At 43.7% G+C, this 19544-nt stretch overlaps 1 protein-coding gene across 1 annotated transcript in view; it reads left to right on the top strand.

Moving 5' to 3' along the window:
* Positions 1–19544, top strand: part of LOC137625951 (FUN14 domain-containing protein 2) — a 70649-nt gene that overhangs the window by 24301 nt on the left and 26804 nt on the right. Inside the window, 1 exon segment of the mRNA XM_068357011.1 lies at positions 9562–9756. Coding sequence (XP_068213112.1) covers positions 9584–9756 — 173 coding nt within the window. The 5' untranslated portion in view covers positions 9562–9583.

Here is a 19544-nt window from a genome sequence, read left to right as displayed (position 1 = left end):
TGGTAGAGGTCAACTCCGACAATACCACAGCTTTGGCGTACATCTCCAAGCAAGGAGGCACACACTCCCTCACGCTGTACGAGATCGCAAGGGACCTGCTCATTTGGTCAAGAAATCGAGGCATCTCCCTGTTAACGAGATTTATCCAGGGCGACTTGAACGTCTTGGCAGACTGTCTCAGTCGGAGGGGTCAGGTAATTCCCACGGAATGGACCCTCCACAAGGACGTGTGCAAGAGTCTTTGGGCGACTTGGGGTCAACCCACCATAGACTTCTTTGCCACCTCGATGACCAAGAGGCTTCCAATCTATTGCTCTCCAGTCCCAGACCCAGAAGCAATACACATAGACGCATTTCTCCTAGATTGGTCTCATCTGGACTTATATGCATTCCCACCATTCAAGATTGTCAACAAGGTACTGCAGAAGTTCGCCTCTCACGAAGGGACAAGGTTGACGTTGGTTGCTCCCCTCTGGCCCGCGAGAGAGTGGTTCACCAAGGTACTTCGATGGCTGGTAGACTTTCCAAGAAGTCTTCCTCTAAGGGTAGATCTATTACGTCAGCCCCACGTAAAGAATGTCCATCAAAGCCTCCCCGCTCTTCGTCTGACTGCCTTCAGACTATCGAGAGACTCTCAAGAGCTCGAGGCTTTTCGAAGGAGGCAGCCAGTGCGATTGCAAGAGCGAGGAGAGCTTCTACCATTAGAGTATACCAGTCGAAGTGGGAAGTCTTTCGAGACTGGTGCAAGTCAGCATCTGTGTCCTCGTCCAGTACCTCTGTAGCCCAAATCGTAGATTTTCTTTTACATCTGAGAAATGTTCGCTCCCTCTCAGCTCCCACGATTAAGGGCTACAGGAGCATGTTGGCTTCGGTCTTTCGTCATAGAGGCTTAGATCTTTCCAACAATAAAGATCTCCAAGATCTCCTTAAATCTTTCGAGACCTCTAAGGAACGTCGTTTGGCAACTCCTGGATGGAACTTAGACGTGGTCCTAAGGTTCCTCATGTCAGACAGGTTTGAGCCATTACATTCAGCCTCCCTGAAGGATCTCACCCTCAAGACACTTTTCCTAGTGTGCTTGGCTTCGGCTAAAAGGGTCAGTGAGCTTCATGCCTTCAGTAAGAACTTCGGCTTTTCTACAGAAAAAGCCACTTGTTCACATCAACTTGGTTTCCTGGCCAAAAATGAACTGCCTTCTCGTCCTTGGCCTAAATCTTTTGATATTCCTAGCTTATCAGAGATCATAGGCAACGAACTGGAAAGAGTGTTATGTCCTGTTAGAGCTCTTAAGTTCTACTTAGCCCGTACTAAGTCCTTACGAGGTAGATCTGAGGCATTATGGTGCTCAGTTAAGAAACCATCATTGCCTATGTCAAAGAAAGCTTTGTCATATTTTATCAGATTTTTAATACGAGAAGCTCATTCTCACTTGAATGAGAAAGACCGATGTTTGCTTAAGGTTAAGACGCACGAAGTAAGAGCTATAGCAACCTCTGTGGCCTTCAAGCAAAATAGATCTCTGCAAAGTATTATGGACGCGACTTTATGGAGAAGCAAGTCAGTATTCGCGTCATTTTACTTAAAAGATGTCCAGACTCTTTACGAGGACTGCTACACACTGGGTCCATTCGTTGCAGCGAGTGCAGTAGTGGGTGAGGGTTCTACCACTACATTACCTTAATTCCAATATCCTTTTTTAATCTGTCTCTTGAAATGTTTTTAATATTGTTTTTTGGGTTGTACGGAAGGCTAAGAAGCCTTTCGCATCCTGGTTGATTTGGCGGGTGGTCAAAGTCATTTCTTGAGAGCGCCCAGATTAGGGGTTTGATGAGGTCCTGTTGTATGGGTTGCAGCCCTTGATACTTCAGCTCCTGGGAGTCTTTCAGCATCCTAAGAGGATCGCTGGGCTTTGTGAGGAAGACAGACTTACAAGGCAGAGTAATCGTCTAAGTCAACTTCCTTACCAGGTACCTATATATTTGGGTTTTGTTATATTATAACTGTCAAAAACTCTAAGCATATACGCTGTAAACTTAATTAACTCTGGTCTCTACCCACCACCTTGGGTGTGAATCAGCTATTATATATTCACCGGCTAAGTTAAATATTTAAAAATGATATTTTAATTATAAAATAAATTTTTGAATATACTTACCCGGTGAATATATAAATTAAAGGCCCTCCCTTCCTCCCCAATAGAGACGCAGCGGGACGAGAAGAATTGAGGCTTGTTTACATGCATATGCGGTATCTGGCCGATAGTTGGCGCTGGTGGGCACACCCGCAACCTTCATAGCGATCGCTCGCGAGTTTTTGTGTGTTTTTCTGTCGAGCCGCTGGAGCAGCAGCCATTATATATTCACCGGGTAAGTATATTCAAAAATTTATTTTATAATTAAAATATCATGTTTCTTAACATCTTGAATGTGCTTAACATCCCTCAGTATGGTTGCAAGTCAACTTCTGCCTTATCCTAAAAAACACAAATAAGCCTCATACAGACGTGCCTCAACCACTGCACCTCAACCATACACACCTCAACCATACGCTCCTCAACCAGACTCACCTCATCCACACATCTCACTGAGATGCCCGGCTCCCAGATGTGTGCGGTCAAGATGAGTACAGGACATGCACATCTGTATGCAATCTTACGTGAACTACAGTAATCTTACAAAACCCCCGATGTGGTTTCAGCCTGTTAGGGGTTTAGATTAGGTGGGTTACTACACCTCACCGTAGCATGCATCACTCTTAATCACCTCAAAATCCAAGATTGAGCGCAAGTTTAAACTCTCTTTTAGGGGAGACTATGCTTGTGAGAGCTGAAACCCATGCCCTAATATGTTCTGAGCTGGCAAACGCATAATTAGGTAGTAGGTTGGCCGGGGCACCAGCCACCCATCGAGATGCTACTGCTAGAGAGTTATTGGGTCCTTTGACTGGTCTGGCCGTACTATATTGGTCCCCCCTCTATGGTTATGGCTCATTTTTTCTTTGCCTACACATACACCAAAGTCTGGCCTATTCTTTCCACATTCTCCTGTCTTCATGCACCTGACAACAGTGAGATTTCCAAACAAATCTTCTCCACTGAAGGGGTTAACTTCTGCACTGTTGTTGTTCAATGGCTACTTTTCTTTTGATAAGGATATTAGAATCTCTTTAGTTATGGTGAACAACGCATCTAGGAGGAGGACACTCCGAAATCAAACCATTGTTCTCTAGTCTTGGGTAGTGCCATAGCCTCTGTACCATGGTCATCCACTGTCTGGGTGTAGAGTTCTCTTGCTTGAGGGTACACTCGGGCACACTTTTTTTATTTCTTTTTTCCTTTCTTCACGGGACTATTTTACCTGGCCTTACCCTTGGGCTTATAGCATCCTGCTTTTCCAACTGGGGTTGTAGCTTAGCAACTAATAATAATACTAATAATGATGATAATTATAACGAAGGTATTGCCAGTAGACCTCCCTGACTACCGGAGTAGTGACCATCAATGTCCAGTTATTCATAGTGGTGCTCTCCAACCTCGATCCCATTATGAATCAAGATCACCCAGGGTAGTTTCTTTTGCCGACAATTATCAATTGTCTCCTATAGAATTTGGAATGTCCTCCATCAACCTAGGAATAAACAAAGTTCATTCAGATCTTGAGTTTATTTACACCATGGAGGATAGGAGATTTCCAACTATAGTAACCCCCCGCCCATTTCCTTGGAAGACTAACGCTCAGAAGATTTTCTTGTCTACCTGAAAAAGATTCTTGATTTATTTTGGATCGTGACTTGGGATCCAGTCCTGATTTTTCTCCCCAATGGGAAATATAGTACTCAGATTGTCTAACTAGGGAAAATACTAATTACTTTTAAAGTTTTTAATATACTTTACGCCCCAAACATATGTGCATCATTACACTCTGCTTCTCTCCAAGGGGAGGTACTATATACTCCTTACGCCTTAAACGTGTGTGTATTATTACACTAGTGCGTTCAGTTTTCGCAAGGAAGAAAAAAACAAAATCAGTAAGGATGTCAGGCATGCTTAATTGAATCACTTGCCCTCCCAGACTTATAAAGAAACACATCAAGACTCAACTTCACACGTATTCAACTTTTAGTTGAGGCTTTCTGCATATAGCCAAACACTTGTAGGGACGCTTATTTGCACCTAAAGTTTCTTCCTTCTCAGGAATGTAGTCATTCAGCGGACTTTGCACACACAAGAAAACGGGGCCGTTACTCTTCCCTTTATTTTTTAAAGGGTAGGAGTTTCATATAAGTCACTCCTATCATGGGGAAGAGACAAGGTTGGCCATTCCTCCACCGATGATAAAATGAAAAAAAAAAATTGCACGTTGTGATTTCTCCTCAGCTGTTTGCGACTGCGATCATCTTTGGAATGAAACCCCTTTTGTTTGATATTGTGAGCACCCTTTGGATTGACACCACGATACAAGCATCTATGGAACAAAACCACACATGCTTGTGATGTGAGTGTCATTTTAAACATTGCCTCTTTTGTTTGTTATTGTTAACCTGTTAGTGATCATTCCCTCTTACAGTAGCTCCATCTCTCTAGTTCGTTCTCCCATTAAAGTGTTACAATATATACTTTTAGGTGTTTGAGCATTATTGAGAGTGACATAACACAGGGGCACGATCACAAGTTGCAACCTCAACTGCTTTAATAGTTGCTTGCAACAAGTCAATTACCCTCTCAACTGCTTGTGATCGGTCGCACACCCTCTCAACTGCTTGTGATTGGTCGCACACCCTCTCAACTGTTTGCTCTCACCTGGTTATGATCGATCACGCATCCTCTCATCCTCTCACTTGCCTGCTAGATCGCTCTCCCATAGCAGGACCACTACCAGCCCTCTCATTTGTTCCCACACAGATATAACCCGAGAGAACAACTCAGGTTAGATGGTGAAGCGAATACAAATGATATACTGTACAATTTTTGTTCCTAAAGATACTGTACAAACCTGAGTAGAGGACTCAGTTTTTTTTATTTAGGAAGAATACAAATTACTTCCAAATGGGTCAGTCTGGTAATTTTGGGCCTAGCACGTAGGTCACTGATCTAGTGGTTGCCCTTAGTCGTATAACTTAGAGCACTCACATGTTGGGGCTCTCCCACCTATTGGCATGTGTGCCCCTCCCCCCCGCACACACACACTGGTTGACTTGCCAAATATGCTTGGACAGATAGTAAAGATATGAGTGAAGACCAATTATGCACTGCTACAGCACAGTCCAAGGACTTTTGCTGACCCTAGGTCAAAGGTTGTTCGACTAACAATAACCATTGCAGAGCAGACAGGTCAAAGGCGCAACTGACAGGGGCTTGGAAAGAGGGGCCACGTACCTGCTTTGACAATGCATATGAGCTTCAGTCGACTTTCTTGTAGAGGTGGTGTCTTGGGATGGGAGACCAGGTGAAGAACTTCCAGACCTGAATGAGTCTGATTACCAAACCTCATCCAGGCTGAAGATTCCAAACGTAGACAGGCAGATGATCAGGCCATTTAACCTCATGTTATCAGTCGATCTGAAGGAAGGGTACTTCTAGATTTCAATCCATCTCAGCTCCAGGAAGTTACCCAGTTTTGTTACGCCAAGCAGAGTGTAGCAATTCAAAGTTCTGTGCATTGATATCTCAACAGTTGTGCAAGTCTTCACCAGAGTTTACTCTGGTATCAGCATTGGCACACTAATGGTATTTGTTTCCTGTGCTATCTGGATGACTTTCACCATGACAAACTCCTCTTGTTCAATCATGATCTGGGGATCTTGGTGAATTGTGAAAAGTTGGCCTAGTTCCCAAAGACTTGATTTATTTGGTAATAGACATCAACATTTTTGTGTGGAGTCTTTCCACCTTGGGACGAATTAGCACGTCTTTGAGTGGTTCCCCTCTCCGTCAACAGCCCCATCTGGCAACACAGCCTTGGTAGAAGGGCCTGTAAGATCTAACCTCCCAGGAACGTCTCATTCTGAACGGTCTTCACTTCGTGTCTTCAATAGTAACGGTCTATTAAATTTCTTATTCCTGATCTAGATATTAATCTCTGGCACCGTTGTTCAATTAGTTCATCATGCATGTTGCGCAAGATTTTTGGTAATTCTGACCATCCTTTACATTCAAACCTTCCTGGACAGTATCATCTTGTTCTTAACACTAGGTATCGAGTTAATTCTAATTGTCATGCCTTCTCCATCATGCGTCTCAATGCTACAGAATATTCTAGAAGTTTTATTCCAGCTGTGACCAAGTTGTGGAAGGATCTTCTTAATAGGGTAGTCGAATCAGTAGGACTTCAAAAGTTCCGACTTGCAGCAAATGTTTATATGTTGAACAGGCTGACATAAGTCACTCTTTATAGTTCATACAGTATATGAAAGATCTGTTTTAATGTTGTTACTGTTCTTGAAATATTTTATTTTGTTCATTACTGTAATTCTCATATAGTTTATTTATTTCCATGTTTCCTTTTCTCACTGGGGTATTTTTTTCTGTTGTAGTCCTTGGGCTTATATCATCCTGATTTTTCAACTAGCGATGTAGCTTAGTAATGATAATAATAATAACTGAAGAGACCTGGTCACAAAACAGCAACCCTCCTTTGTTGGTACAGTCCTATAGTTCCAATGCAAGAGGGTCCCAGACTCAATCTGGAATAATGCCGTTTAAACCTTGCTAATTTGTGCACTGGATCTTCGTTGGTTCAAGGTCCTTTCAGAAGCGGTGGGGGAGCGTACCTCCTACAACCCTTAGAATCTATACAAAGGACAAATTGGGTACGTCGATCCTTTTTTAAAGTGTTGTCTTCAAGTGGCTTTCCTCGCACCCCAACACTTTTGCTCCGTTTTGACCTGTCACTCAGTACTGTGGTGTGAGTAAGTGAGAGCACCACCGTAGAGAGAGAGAGAGAGAGAGAGAGAGGTAACAACGAAGGTAGTATTGTTTCTCTGCAGTTTTGCCAGTTGACAGTGGAGATTTACAAGTGGGCAGTCCTCAACCTGATCATTCTAACAGCTCACTTGATTCCAAACAAAAGAACATCGGGAGCTGACAAACTGAGCGTGAGGATGCAGACTGTAGGCCTAGAATGGTCTTTGTAACCTCAGATAACGAGCAAGACCCAGATTTTGATGGGTGCTTCCATAGTTGACCAGTTGAAAATCTCGCTAATAGGAAACTTCTAATATTCTGCCCACCAATGCCTTCCAGAATTCCTTGGATAGCATCGATGTCTAAGCGTTTCCTCTGTTCTGCCTGATGAGTGTCTTGAATTAGAGTCTCTGAGGGTATTACCTCCTCGGTCCGACATGCTCCATCATCCATATGCCCAGAGATCCCACAATGTGGCAGAATCACTTGGGATTCATAAGTGGAGGTTATCTAGCATTTCCTCTCAGAGACAGACTTTTCGCGCGGAGTTACACGAGAGATGTCAGGTCATCAACTTCAGTGTACCAAACCAAGTGGGCCATCTTCAATGGTTACCCAAATTTTTACAGTACTTTTATCTCCAAAGGGAAATGGAGCCTCTATACCATGATTAGTCAAATGTTTACTGTACTTTACCTCCGAAAAGGAAAGCTCTTCATGGGATCAGTGGTGAGAGCCCATCACTCAGCCTTAAAGTCAGATCTTTAGGAAATGATTTGGTATTGCCACTTCAGCGGAACTTCATACTCACACGGAGTTTTGTACTGAGATGAGACCACCACTCGGACTGTTGAGGCTTACTTCACACAGAAACCTACTCTCAACGGATTTCTTGCTCGCTTAGTCTCTTACAAGCGAGGTAGCGAACTGAGTGCTGGTGACAGGTCTCGTTTCCCTTCGTTCCTGAGTTTCTAGTTAAACCCCTGAATCAGTCTCTTCTTAATACCAGGATTTCTTCGTCTCAGATTGTGAGCCAAAGAGATGTAATCGACGATCTTGATCAGCTGCTACTGGGTTTAGTAAGGGAGGTTGACCGCCACATACGTAAACAAACAACTCTACCTCGCCTGTAGCTCTTCCACAACACGAGGAGAGTGAAGGTAACTAATATGATTTTCTTCTGGCTGAGGTAAGTAATTGACTGTACCCATTCGCCATTCATACCTCATGCCCCCAGGTGGAGCTCGGTGCAAAACCATCAGGGCAGTATGTAAGACCCTGTCATTCCATAAAAATCTCTGTGGCACAGGTACGTATAAACATCTGACAAAGTTTACTGCCCATTACCTGCAGGAATTAACCCCCAGGTCCCCAGACACCTTTTTGCTATGACCTGTAGTATCTACACAGCAGGTGGTGTACGTGCCTTGGCTCTTTTCACAGGGTTTTTAGCATCATATTGAGGATGGCAGTTATGTGTTAGACTTTGATGAAAGTGAAGATTGACTGGTCTTTTTCTATCAATGTCATCATCTCCTCTACTGGGACATAGCATCAAAAACCTTTACTGGTAGCTTTCTGTTACATGTGTCATTCCACACCCGCCTTATGATGGGGAGTGTGTAGTAACCAGGCAGACCCATTACTACACATATGCTACTTGGTTAGAACCAGGCAAACCCCCCCCCCTTTTTTTTTTTTCTTTTTTACTAGCCAAGCTACAACCCTAGTTGGAAAAGCAAGAAGCTATAAGCCCAAGGGCTCCAACAGGGAATAATAGCCCGGTGAGGAAAGGAAATAAGGAAATAAATAAGTGATGAGAATAAATTAACCATATATTATTCTAAAAACACTAACAGCGTTAAAACAGATACCGTATGTCCTATTTAAAATATTAACTACGTCAAAAACAGATATGTCATATATAAACAATAAAAAGACTCATGTCAGCCTGATCAACATAAAAACATTTGCTCCAACTTAGTATATATATGCCTTTGAACATGACAACACAGAAACTTTCTGCTCAGTGTCCTTTATTGCACGGGCTGTGTAAGAAACCTGAACTCTCGCTACCTAAAAGTCTGAGTTTAGGAATCCCGTGATTAGTTTACCAGCCAGTTGGAACAAGAACTGCCTCCCACTTAAGGATGAGTCTCCTATGTAAAGGATAAAGGTTTGTGTTTGTACCGGAACAAATGACGAATTTAGAGATGATTCGTATTTTTCCTAACTATATAAACCTGAGTCCTTTACTAGCAATTTCCTGCCAGCACTAACCCCCTAGAATGTGAGTACTTGGTGAGCAATCAGAGGGGTGGGGGGGGGGGTGTCTTACCTCCCAGCCAGGTAATTACTGGCAACTTGTTTACACCTCGTTGTAAAAGTTTTAACTGTCTTAATTCTCCAGCTTTGCGGTTATCTCTCCTATGTAAAGGACTCAGGTTTGTGTAGTTATTAAAAATGCAAATTATCCTAAAATTTACCATTTTCCCAGAGTTACAGTATATTATAATTATACCATTCCTTTATTAGTATATTTCCAAGTAACATTACATTTATATCTAACACCTAACAACAGTTGTCCATCTCTATGCACAATTGAAAGGAGTTTTGTGAAATGAGTAATGCATAGATTATCGGATTGCCGTTGATTTCAGACACTTATTAATTTTGTTTGGTATGGGAGGTGCAAGTCAAGCTAAACCATTACAACCATCAGAAGAGGAGGAGTTCGAGGTTCTGGACATCAGGGGTACAGCAAGGTCAAACATGTCATGGCTACAAGACTTTGTCAACAACTTAACCAGGGAGCCAGCTGCCAAGCAGGTAGCTGTCGGCGGATTATCAGGATGGTGAGTTCTCTTTTACTTTTCCTGTATCAAAACTCCCTTAAGATATGAAATGATCATAGTGTTGTACTTTGACATTGTTTTATATATATATATATATATATATATATATATATATATATATATATATATATATATATATATTTGATATATATTAGTTAAGGTATTATCTTAGATTTTTTTTCTCTTTGTAGGTCAGTATATTTTGAATGTATTCAGTACCTGAAAGCTTCAGATACTGTACTGTGTGTGATATGCTGTGCGTTCCTATGAATGTACAAACCTTTTGTCCTTTAAAATATGGATTGTCTTCAGCAGAGCTGGTATGGCCATTGAAATAGTTAATGGGATAGTTTACCTCAGGTGGTGAGCATGGGTAAGTAACCCCTCCACCTGCCTGTCAAAGACACTATACTTTTGTCTTTGGGAGCAATGAGTACAATCCTACTCTTTCGTTGTATCCTTGGCTGTCTAATCATCTTATACTTTTACTTTAAGCAGTTGATATCAGCTTTATATTGATAAAGAATAAAGCAGGATTGCTAATGTATATTAGACATGGCATCTGTTTGAGTAAATTGATGATAGATCACTAACTGTGCATAATTGTTCACAATTATCTCCTTTTAACCAAGTGTAGATTGTGTCCTTCCATAGTTGGATGTTTGCATTGAGGAGCAAGGAGGCTACGTCTCCTATATTATTCATGGAAAATTCATGAATTGCAGGAGAGACTGTTAAGCACTGATTTTCTCAAAAACCTCACTGTAGCTAAAGCTTCTGGGTATATGCCTCTTGCTCAGTCCTAGGAAGTAGGCTTCAAGATCGGGGAGAACTTGGTTGTATATCACAGACTATGTTTCCTTTCAGAGTTGGGGAATGTGTGATCATCGCACTCTAACATGGGCTGGTAGCTCTTTCTTGCAGACTGGCCTTCCTTAGCTCTTGCTGATAGGCGCTCTTTCTTTTGGAGGGAGTGTATAGCTAAGACTATTCGGGCCCATTGTTCTCAGTGCCATCCTGGTTCCTGGTTCCCGACTTCCTACCACTCGTCTCTTACCATCTGCCCACCACGTGCCATTTGCCTGCGCCTCTTTCACCTGCATGCGTGTCTCCGGTTCGTCCAGATGATCCTGTTCGACGCGCTCCTTCTAACCATCGTCGACCAATACGTTGCTCGCCAGCGCGCTAAGCTTCCAGCAGGCACTGTTCCCCCAAGCAACGCATTTCTTCAGATTATCGCTCGCCTGGACACGCCACTGTGCCCCTCTTCAAACCTCACAGAAATCTCCAGATGTTTCTGCCATTGGTTCTCGCCAACAGTCACCCAAGCGTTAGATTTTGCGCTCATTGACAGATCATCGGACAGTGCATTGCCAACGTCAGTCGTGGCCTACACGTCAATGTTCGCCAGCTCGTCAGCTTTCACCAACGCGCACAAACGTGTGCCTACTCTCCCGAGCTCTCCTCATCCACTGATTGGACAACGATTGCCGATGCGTAGGCGCTTGCCGATGTGTAGGAATGCACCATAACCTTGGCAGGTTCAGACAGAGGTCAATACTCGACTTCCTGGAAGTCTCTCCATCAGACGGAGAAATAGGTTTGAGACTGCACTGTTAGTCAGCACAGGGAGGAGCAAGAGGAAGATCACCAAGAATACCGTATTTGCTTGGATTTACAGGGTCATAGACCATGCCCTGAATCCAGATCCTTCTCCGTCATGTCGTCCCAGAGCCCAAGATGTTAGGAGTGTAGCTTCGTCCCTGGCCTTCAAAAGAAACTATTCTGTGACACTGGTCCTACAGGCTGGGGTATGGAAACACCAAATAACTTTCACAGCCTATTACCTGCAAAACGTAACCCACAAGAAGCTCGATACATTTTCTATCAGCCCTGTGGTGGCTGCACAACAGCTGGTCTAATACCTTAAGCTCCTAATTGGACAAGTAGCAGAAGGTTTAGGGCACTGTTCTCCGGTTTTAGTCTGCGTGAATGAAAAGCTATGACTGGCTCTTAACGGGTAGTTAACCCTCGCTAAATTTTAATAGCTCGTCCTTTCAGCTTCGCCGAAAGTAATATTCCTAATAAATAGTTAAACGTTTGTATCATTAGGAAAAATACAATTTTAAATATTTAACTTAGCCGGTGAATATATATAGCTGCAACTCTGTTGCTCGACAGACAAAAAACTGTAAAAAACTCGCCAGCGATCGCTATACAGGTTGCGGGTGTGCCCATCAGCGCCAACTGTCGGCCAGATACCATACTCAATGTAAACAAAGACTCAATTTCTTCTCTGTCGACGTGTCGACAAGACGTACTTTTACTCGCTGTAGAACCTGGAGTTTTCTCAACATATTTGGTTAAGTACTTCATTTTGGTTTGAGCTTTTGCAGTGCAGGTGTTTTATCTTCATCTTAAATCTTGAACTCGTTTTGGATAGATTTAATTTTAGGTGACAAAGAGAGTATGGACTTTCTTTGACTTTTAAATGGCCGACCCTTCCCTTAGACGGAAGTGTGTTTAGGCTTTTAGTAATTATCTTATCACGTTATAAATTAATTATAGATTTTCCTCTATATATTTTATATCTCACCGCCTTTATTAGGCCTCTTCGATTAACTTTCCATTTATAATAAACATAAAAAATAAATTTTAATGTTTTGTTTATATGCGACCTTTCCTGAGAGTAGGCGGTCCTAACTTGGAAACCGAAGTTAAACAACGTTGAGCCCTTTTAATCGTAAATAGCTTTTAAAGAGCTAATGATTTAAAACTTTTTAAATGAATATTTTTTAATAGATATTTTATGAAAGATTTTCTTTGAATAGTCTTCGTACTGTTTTCAAAGATGAACTAACGTTTAGTTTATTTATGCTACGCAGTTTGCGCTCTATCGTTACGATAGAGAGAGAGAGTATCACGGTTTCACTTTGCAGAAAGAGTAAATCGATTCTGACGTTTTGTTCATTCTTCTTTCAAAGCTTAAATGTTTTAAATTCTATTTTAAAGGAGCTTTTTAATTGAAAAACCTTTCAGTTTTTTCCTTTAGTCAAATAACATGTTTTTTTGACGAAACGTAATTGGGCTCTTCTCTTAGGTGCGAAATCAAGAGAGAAAGAGAGAGAGAGATAGAGACGGAGGGAGAGAGAGGAGAGAAAACTTTCCGTTCAAGCGGGTAACGTTGTTCTCGAGTTACTCTCGTCCCTAGTCTCTGTACGGGGAGAAAGGATAAAACGTTTTTAGTTTTATTCTCGTCCCCAGGCAATGTACGGTGAGAGATTGAAAACGTAGTTTTGAATGAACTAGTGTTTATTCTCTTCCCCAACCACTGAATTTTTTTTTTTTTATCTTAAAAGATGTTTACTGTTTTTTTGCTGGTATTAATGTGCTTGCATTATACGACTGATTTCGCATTTACTACCTTTTGATGAGGGTAGAATTGCGTGCTTCAGGTAGAAATCAGTAAAAGTTTCGATTTCAGTGAAATAAGTGCAAAACAGAAAATCGTAGTGATAAAGTGATATTGCGCAAAGTGTTACAGTGTTGCGTCCGAGGGTTCGTCTGTTCGTGCCTGTCGTTCACCTAGTCCGGGACCTCTTGCAAGCTCCCAAGCCCAGGGGAGAAGTAATGTCGTACGACTTATGGGTTCGAGAGGCCTTGATCAGCGAACAGACGTTTCCCTCTATGGTATCGGGTGTATCTTGCCAAGATCTCCCCTACCATAAGGCGAGAGAGACAATTTTCTCCTCGTCATCCGAAGGCTTTTCGCATAAGAAACCTGAAACAAGGTTTCGAGGCCCTTAAGCGAAAGTCAGTCCTTTCAGGACAGGTCCAGCGTCCTGGTTGCAGCCATTAGGACAGCTCTGACCCTATGCAGTCATCGGAAAACTGCTCGCCGCCTAACAAAAGCGTAACACAGACTCCGAGAGTCTTTTTTGTTGGCAAAGTGTTGCGGTCACAGACGTTACCCTCGTCTCTTACCGCAACCATTTCCGTTGATCCTAAATGGGTTGTACGGCAAGACATGCAGAATATGCTTGCCTCCCTTATGGAAGACTATTCTGCCGATTAGTCCGTTGAGCCTAGCCGTTTATCTCATCGAGATCCTGGCTTTCAGCCAACCTAACGTTCCTTTGTACATCCTGTTGACGTTGGCGTAGCTAAGTCACGTCAGTCAGGTTGTTTAGAACCACACTCGATGCGGTCTCGTGTGGATTTTCAGCCACATTTGGACGTTAGGCCACTTGCTGATGCTCCTGTTGACGTTCAGGACGTTCGCTAACAATCGGAGTTGACTTGTTTTGACGCTGTGCGTCAACCTCCGCATTCTAGAGTTGTTTTGACTGCTCAGTCTAGGCAGTCAAAGCAGTCTCGAGTGGACGCTGTGCGTCCTCACGCACCTGTTGTTGTTGACAGTTCACACACTGTCAAGCAGTTACATGACGTTGCGTCCTGGTCTCTCGCACCTGTTGTTGTTGACAGTTCACAGACTGTCAAGCAGTTACATGACGTTGCGTCCTGGTCCGCTACTAATGCACCAGTGCGTGTGGACTCTGCTTGTAAAGCATTGCCACCACGGTAGGTCTCTCCCTTGCTTGAGACTCAGCTATTATCGGACAAGGTTCCTTTAGATGAGGAAGTTGCTGTTCCCCCTCCTACTGATATTCCCTTGAGGACTCTGTCAGACGGAGAGGAGCCTAAAGCTGCTTAGCCCTCTATGGACTTTAATTAAATCATGCTGATTTTTAAGGATCTTTGTCCGGATCTTTTTGTAACTGCTGCTCCTTGTTCGCCTAAACGTCAGAGCTTACACTAGGCCTAGCTACTTCGAAGCCGTTGTTTATAAGCTAGTGCTCTCTCGCTCTCCTAGAGAGCTTTACGTTTGCTAGGCGACTGGTTTATCACCAGGAGGAGTTTGGGGGATACAGCCTTTGCTTTCCCTTCTTTTAAACTGGCTTATAGAGCGAGAGTCTGATATGACACGAGAGAAGTTCTCGGCTTGGGAGTTCCTGCCTCTGCCCAGATAGACTTCTCAAATCTCGTAGACTCCCTGGCGCCTGGCCAGGAGACGCTCCAAGATTTTACAGGTCAACTTCACAGCTGTTTTCGAGCCTTTGAAGTTTTGCTGTACAATTATGTCATGCATAAACAAGGCTTTCAGGGATGGAAAGCGGTACCGCCTCAGTCGCTAACCCCGTCTGTTTCCGCACCTGCTCCCGTAGACCCTAAATGGGCTTTGCTGCAAGACATGCAGTCCAAGCTTGCGTCCTTGATGGAGGACTTTAATGCGGAGAAGGTTGCTGCTGAACCTTCTGGCCAACAACCTTCCAAGCGGTCGGTTGTGCGTCCTGTTGACGCTGAGGTAACCTTCTCGCGTCTACCAGTTGAGGTGGTTTCTCCACCGATGCGACCCAGTGTGGGTTGCCAGCCGCACGTTGACGTTAAGCGACGCTCGGAGGTGGTTTTTGACGTTCAGGACGTTCAACAACCATCAGAGGTGACTTGTTTTGACGCGGTGCGTCAACCTCCGCAACCCGGTATGGTGTTGACTGCACAACCCAGACGGTCTAGACAGTCTCGGGTGGACGCTGTGCGTCCTCGCGCACCCATGGTTGTTGACAGTTCACAGACTGTGCAGCAGTTCCATGACGTTGCGTCCGGCTCCGTCACGCATGCACCAGTGCGACCGGACTCAGCGAGCCAGACGTTGCCCACTCCGTTGCCGTTTCCTCATCAGTTTTCGGATGAGGAACTATCTGATGAGGACGTTGCTGAACAACAAGACGATCAGCCCCCAGAATAGATCAAGCCCTGCTATCCATCCAGAAGATGCTGAAGAAGGAACGCTGCTCAGTCAGGCTGTGGATGAGTCTGGTAGGGACGCTGTCATCCCTGGAACAGTTTGTATCACTAGGAAGACTACACCTCCGTCCTCTTCAATACCATCTGGCTTTTCACTGGAAAAAGGACAAGACGCTAGAAGCGGTCTCGATCCCGATTTCCGGAAAGATAAAGTCTTTTCTGACTTGGTGGAAGGACAATATCAACCTAAGAGAGGGTCTTCCCCTGGCTGTTCAGACTCCCCACCACGTTCTCTTCTCGGACGCATCGGACTTGGGCTGGGGCGCGACACTGGACGGTCGGGAATGCTCAGGTCTGTGGAACTCGAGTCAGAGGAGCATGCATATCAACTGCAAGGAGCTGTTGGCAGTTCATCTGGCCTTGAAAAGCTTCGAGTATCTCCTTCGAGGCAAAGTGGTGGAAGTAAACTCGGACAACACCACGGCCTTGGCGTACATCTCCAAACAAGGAGGTACCCACTCACTGACGTTGTACGAGATCGCAAGGGACCTGCTCATCTGGTCAAAAGGTCAAGACATCTCCCTAGTAACGAGGTTCATCCAAGGCGACTTGAACGTCATAGCAGATTGTCTCAGTCGGAAAGGGCAAGTAATTCCAACCGAATGGACCCTCCACAAGGATGTGTGCAAGAGACTTTGGGCCACTTGGGGTCAACCAACCATAGATCTCTTTGCAACCTCGCTGACCAAGAGGCTTCCAATCTATTGCTCCCCAGTCCCGGACCCAGCAGCAATACATATAGATGCCTTCCTCCTAGATTGGTCACATCTGGATCTCTACGCATTCCCACCGTTCAAGATTGTCAACAAGGTACTGCAGAAGTTCGCCTCTCACGAAGGGACAAGGTTGACGTTAGTTGCTCCCCTCTGGCCCGCGAGAGAATGGTTCACCGAGGTACTTCGATGGTTAGTAGACGTTCCCAGAAGTCTTCCTCTAAGGGTAGACCTTCTACGTCAGCCACACGTAAAGAAGGTACACCAAAGCCTCCACGCTCTTCGTCTGACTGCCTTCAGACTATCGAAAGACTCTCGAGAGCTAGAGGCTTTTTGAAGGAGGCAGCCAGTGCGATTGCTAGAGCAAGGAGAGCGTCTACCATTAGAGTCTACCAATCGAAGTGGGAAGTCTTCCGAGACTGGTGCAAGTCAGTTTCTGTATCCTCGACCAGTACCTCTGTAGCTCAAATAGCTGATTTTCTCTTATACCTGAGAAAAGGACGATCCCTTTCAGCTCCCACTATCAAGGGCTACAGAAGCATGTTGGCATCGGTCTTCCGGCATAGAGGCTTAGATCTTTCCAACAATAAAGATCTGCAAGACCTCCTTAAGTCTTTTGAAACCACCAAGGAGCGTCGTTTGGCTACCCCTGGATGGAATTTAGACGTGGTACTAAGATTCCTCATGTCAGACAGGTTGGAGCCGTTACAATCAGCCTCCCTGAAAGATCTCACTCTTAAGACTCTTTTCCTGGTACGCTTAGCCTCGGCTAAAAGAGTCAGTGAGATTCATGCCTTCAGCAAGAACATCGGATTTTCGTCGGAAAAAGCCACTTGTTCGCTGCAACTTGGTTTTCTAGCCAAAAAATGAGCTGCCTTCTCGGCCTTGGCCTAAATCTTTCGATATTCCCAGCTTATCGGAGATCGTAGGCAATGAACTAGAAAGAGTCTTATGCCCTGTTAGAGCTCTTAAGTTCTATTTAAAGCGTACTAAACCTTTACGAGGCCAATCTGAAGCTTTATGGTGTTCAGTTAAGAAACCATCCTTGCCTATGTCAAAGAATGCTTGGTCATGTTTTATCAGATTGTTAATACGAGAAGCTCATTCACATCTGAGTGAGGAAGACCGAACTTTGCTTAAGGTGAAGACGCACGAAGTTAGAGCTGTAGCAACTTCCGTGGCCTTTAAGCAAAATAGATCTCTGCAAAGTATAATGGACGCAACCTATTGGAGAAGCAAGTCAGTGTTCGCGTCATTTTACTTGAAAGATGTCCAGTCTCTTTACGAGAACTGCTACACACTGGGACCATTCGTAGCAGCGAGTGCAGTAGTGGGTGAGGGCTCAACCACTACAATTCCCTAATTCCATATCCTTTTAATCTGTCTCTTGAAATGTTTTTAATGTTGTTTTTTATGGGTTGTCCGGAAGGCTAAGAAGCCTTTCGCATCCTGGTTGATTTGGCGGGTGGTCAAAGTCATTTCTTGAGAGCGCCCAGATTAGGGGTTTGATGAGGTCCTGTTGTATGGGTTGCAGCCCTTGATACTTCAGCTCCTAGGGGTTTGTCAGCATCCTAAGAGGATCGCGAGGCTCCGTAAGGAAGACGTACTTATAAGGCAGAGTAATCGTCTAAGTCGACTTCCTTACCAGGTACCTATTTATTTTTGTTTTTGTTATTTTGATAACTTCTGAAATGAAATAAAAACTCTTAGCTCATAAGATGTAAACATATTTAACTGGTCTCTACCCACCACCCTGGGTGTGAATCAGCTATATATATTCACCGGCTAAGTTAAATATTTAAAAATGATATTTTAATTATAAAATAAATTTTTGAATATACTTACCCGGTGAATATATAAATTAAACGACCCTCCCTTCCTCCCCAATAGAGACGCAGTGGGATGAGAAGAAATAGAGTCTTTGTTTACATTGAGTATGGTATCTGGCCGACAGTTGGCGCTGATGGGCACACCCGCAACCTGTATAGCGATCGCTGGCGAGTTTTTTACAGTTTTTTGCCTGTCGAGCAACAGAGTTGCAGCTATATATATTCACCGGGTAAGTATATTCAAAAATTTATTTTATAATTAAAATATCATATTAACTCCGAATTTGTCATGTTAGTCCCTGTGCTTCTGATCCTAGGACCTGTAGCTCCCTCGCTTATTGGGCCTGTAACTTGAAACCTCAGGCCTGAGTGCCAACATTTATTTTCCTTAGCACAGGTAAAATCAAGAAAAAAGTGTAGAAGAACCCGATCACTTTCAGGCTTTGTCAGATGATCTGAAGAGTGTATGCCTTGATTGTTGAGATGGTTGGGTAGCAGCTAGGACTAGAGCTCACGAAGTCAGTGGTCTGTGCCCAACCTTAGCCTTCATGAGAAATCTTGTAGTCAGCCAGATGTTGAAAGTGGAAGTTTGAAAAGCCAAACAACTTTCATAGCCTGTTACCTACATAAGTACAGTATACCCACAAGCCCTCGACACTTTTGTTCTTAGTCTTGTGATGGTTGCTCAAGTAGTTGTATAGCCATCCCAGCTCCCACATGGAACAGGAAGCATATTTGTCTGGTAACGTGCAAGTGTAAGTCTGGAGTGAAAGGTTGAACGAATGGCTCTTCTACTTCTTTCCTACCCACTCTCTTTGGGATAAAGCGATCGTACCATTGCTAGCTGGACCTGAATTTATGCTGGTAAGCAACAATTCTGAGCTCCATTCTCATTAGACTAGATATATAAGAAATAGTTTTCCCCTTATCCTCCCTTGATGAGGGCATCAATGACCTTAGATGACAGGATGCCTGAAAACTTTAAATCACTCAATCAAATTCCTTGATGAGGGATAGCATGGTGGAATGTATACCAACTCATTGATCATCTTTCGCCTGGTACTTCTCTCCAGACTGCTCTCCCTTACGCAGACCTAATTTAACCGTATACAAGCCATGCCCTATCAGCCTACATATCTCTATAACAGGCTGATAGGGGGTTGGAAATCAACATTTTTGCTTCCGTATGGGACCTGAAAAACTGGCCTTTCCAGGAAAGAAAAAGTTCTAACCAGTTTGAATCTTGGGGGCTTCTTACCCACCAGTAATTGAGACTCCCTATTTTAAAGGACAAAAGGTTTGTTAATGCTTAGGAACAAATAACAAATTTTTAAAGCAATTTGTATGTTTCCTGGCTATACAAACCTGAGTCCTTTAAAGT

This window comes from Palaemon carinicauda, chromosome 33 (genome assembly GCF_036898095.1).
Source record: "Palaemon carinicauda isolate YSFRI2023 chromosome 33, ASM3689809v2, whole genome shotgun sequence".
Classification (NCBI taxonomy): Eukaryota; Metazoa; Arthropoda; class Malacostraca; order Decapoda; family Palaemonidae; genus Palaemon; species Palaemon carinicauda.
Note: the sequence above shows the minus strand (reverse complement) of the source record. Positions and strands in the feature narration are given on the sequence as shown.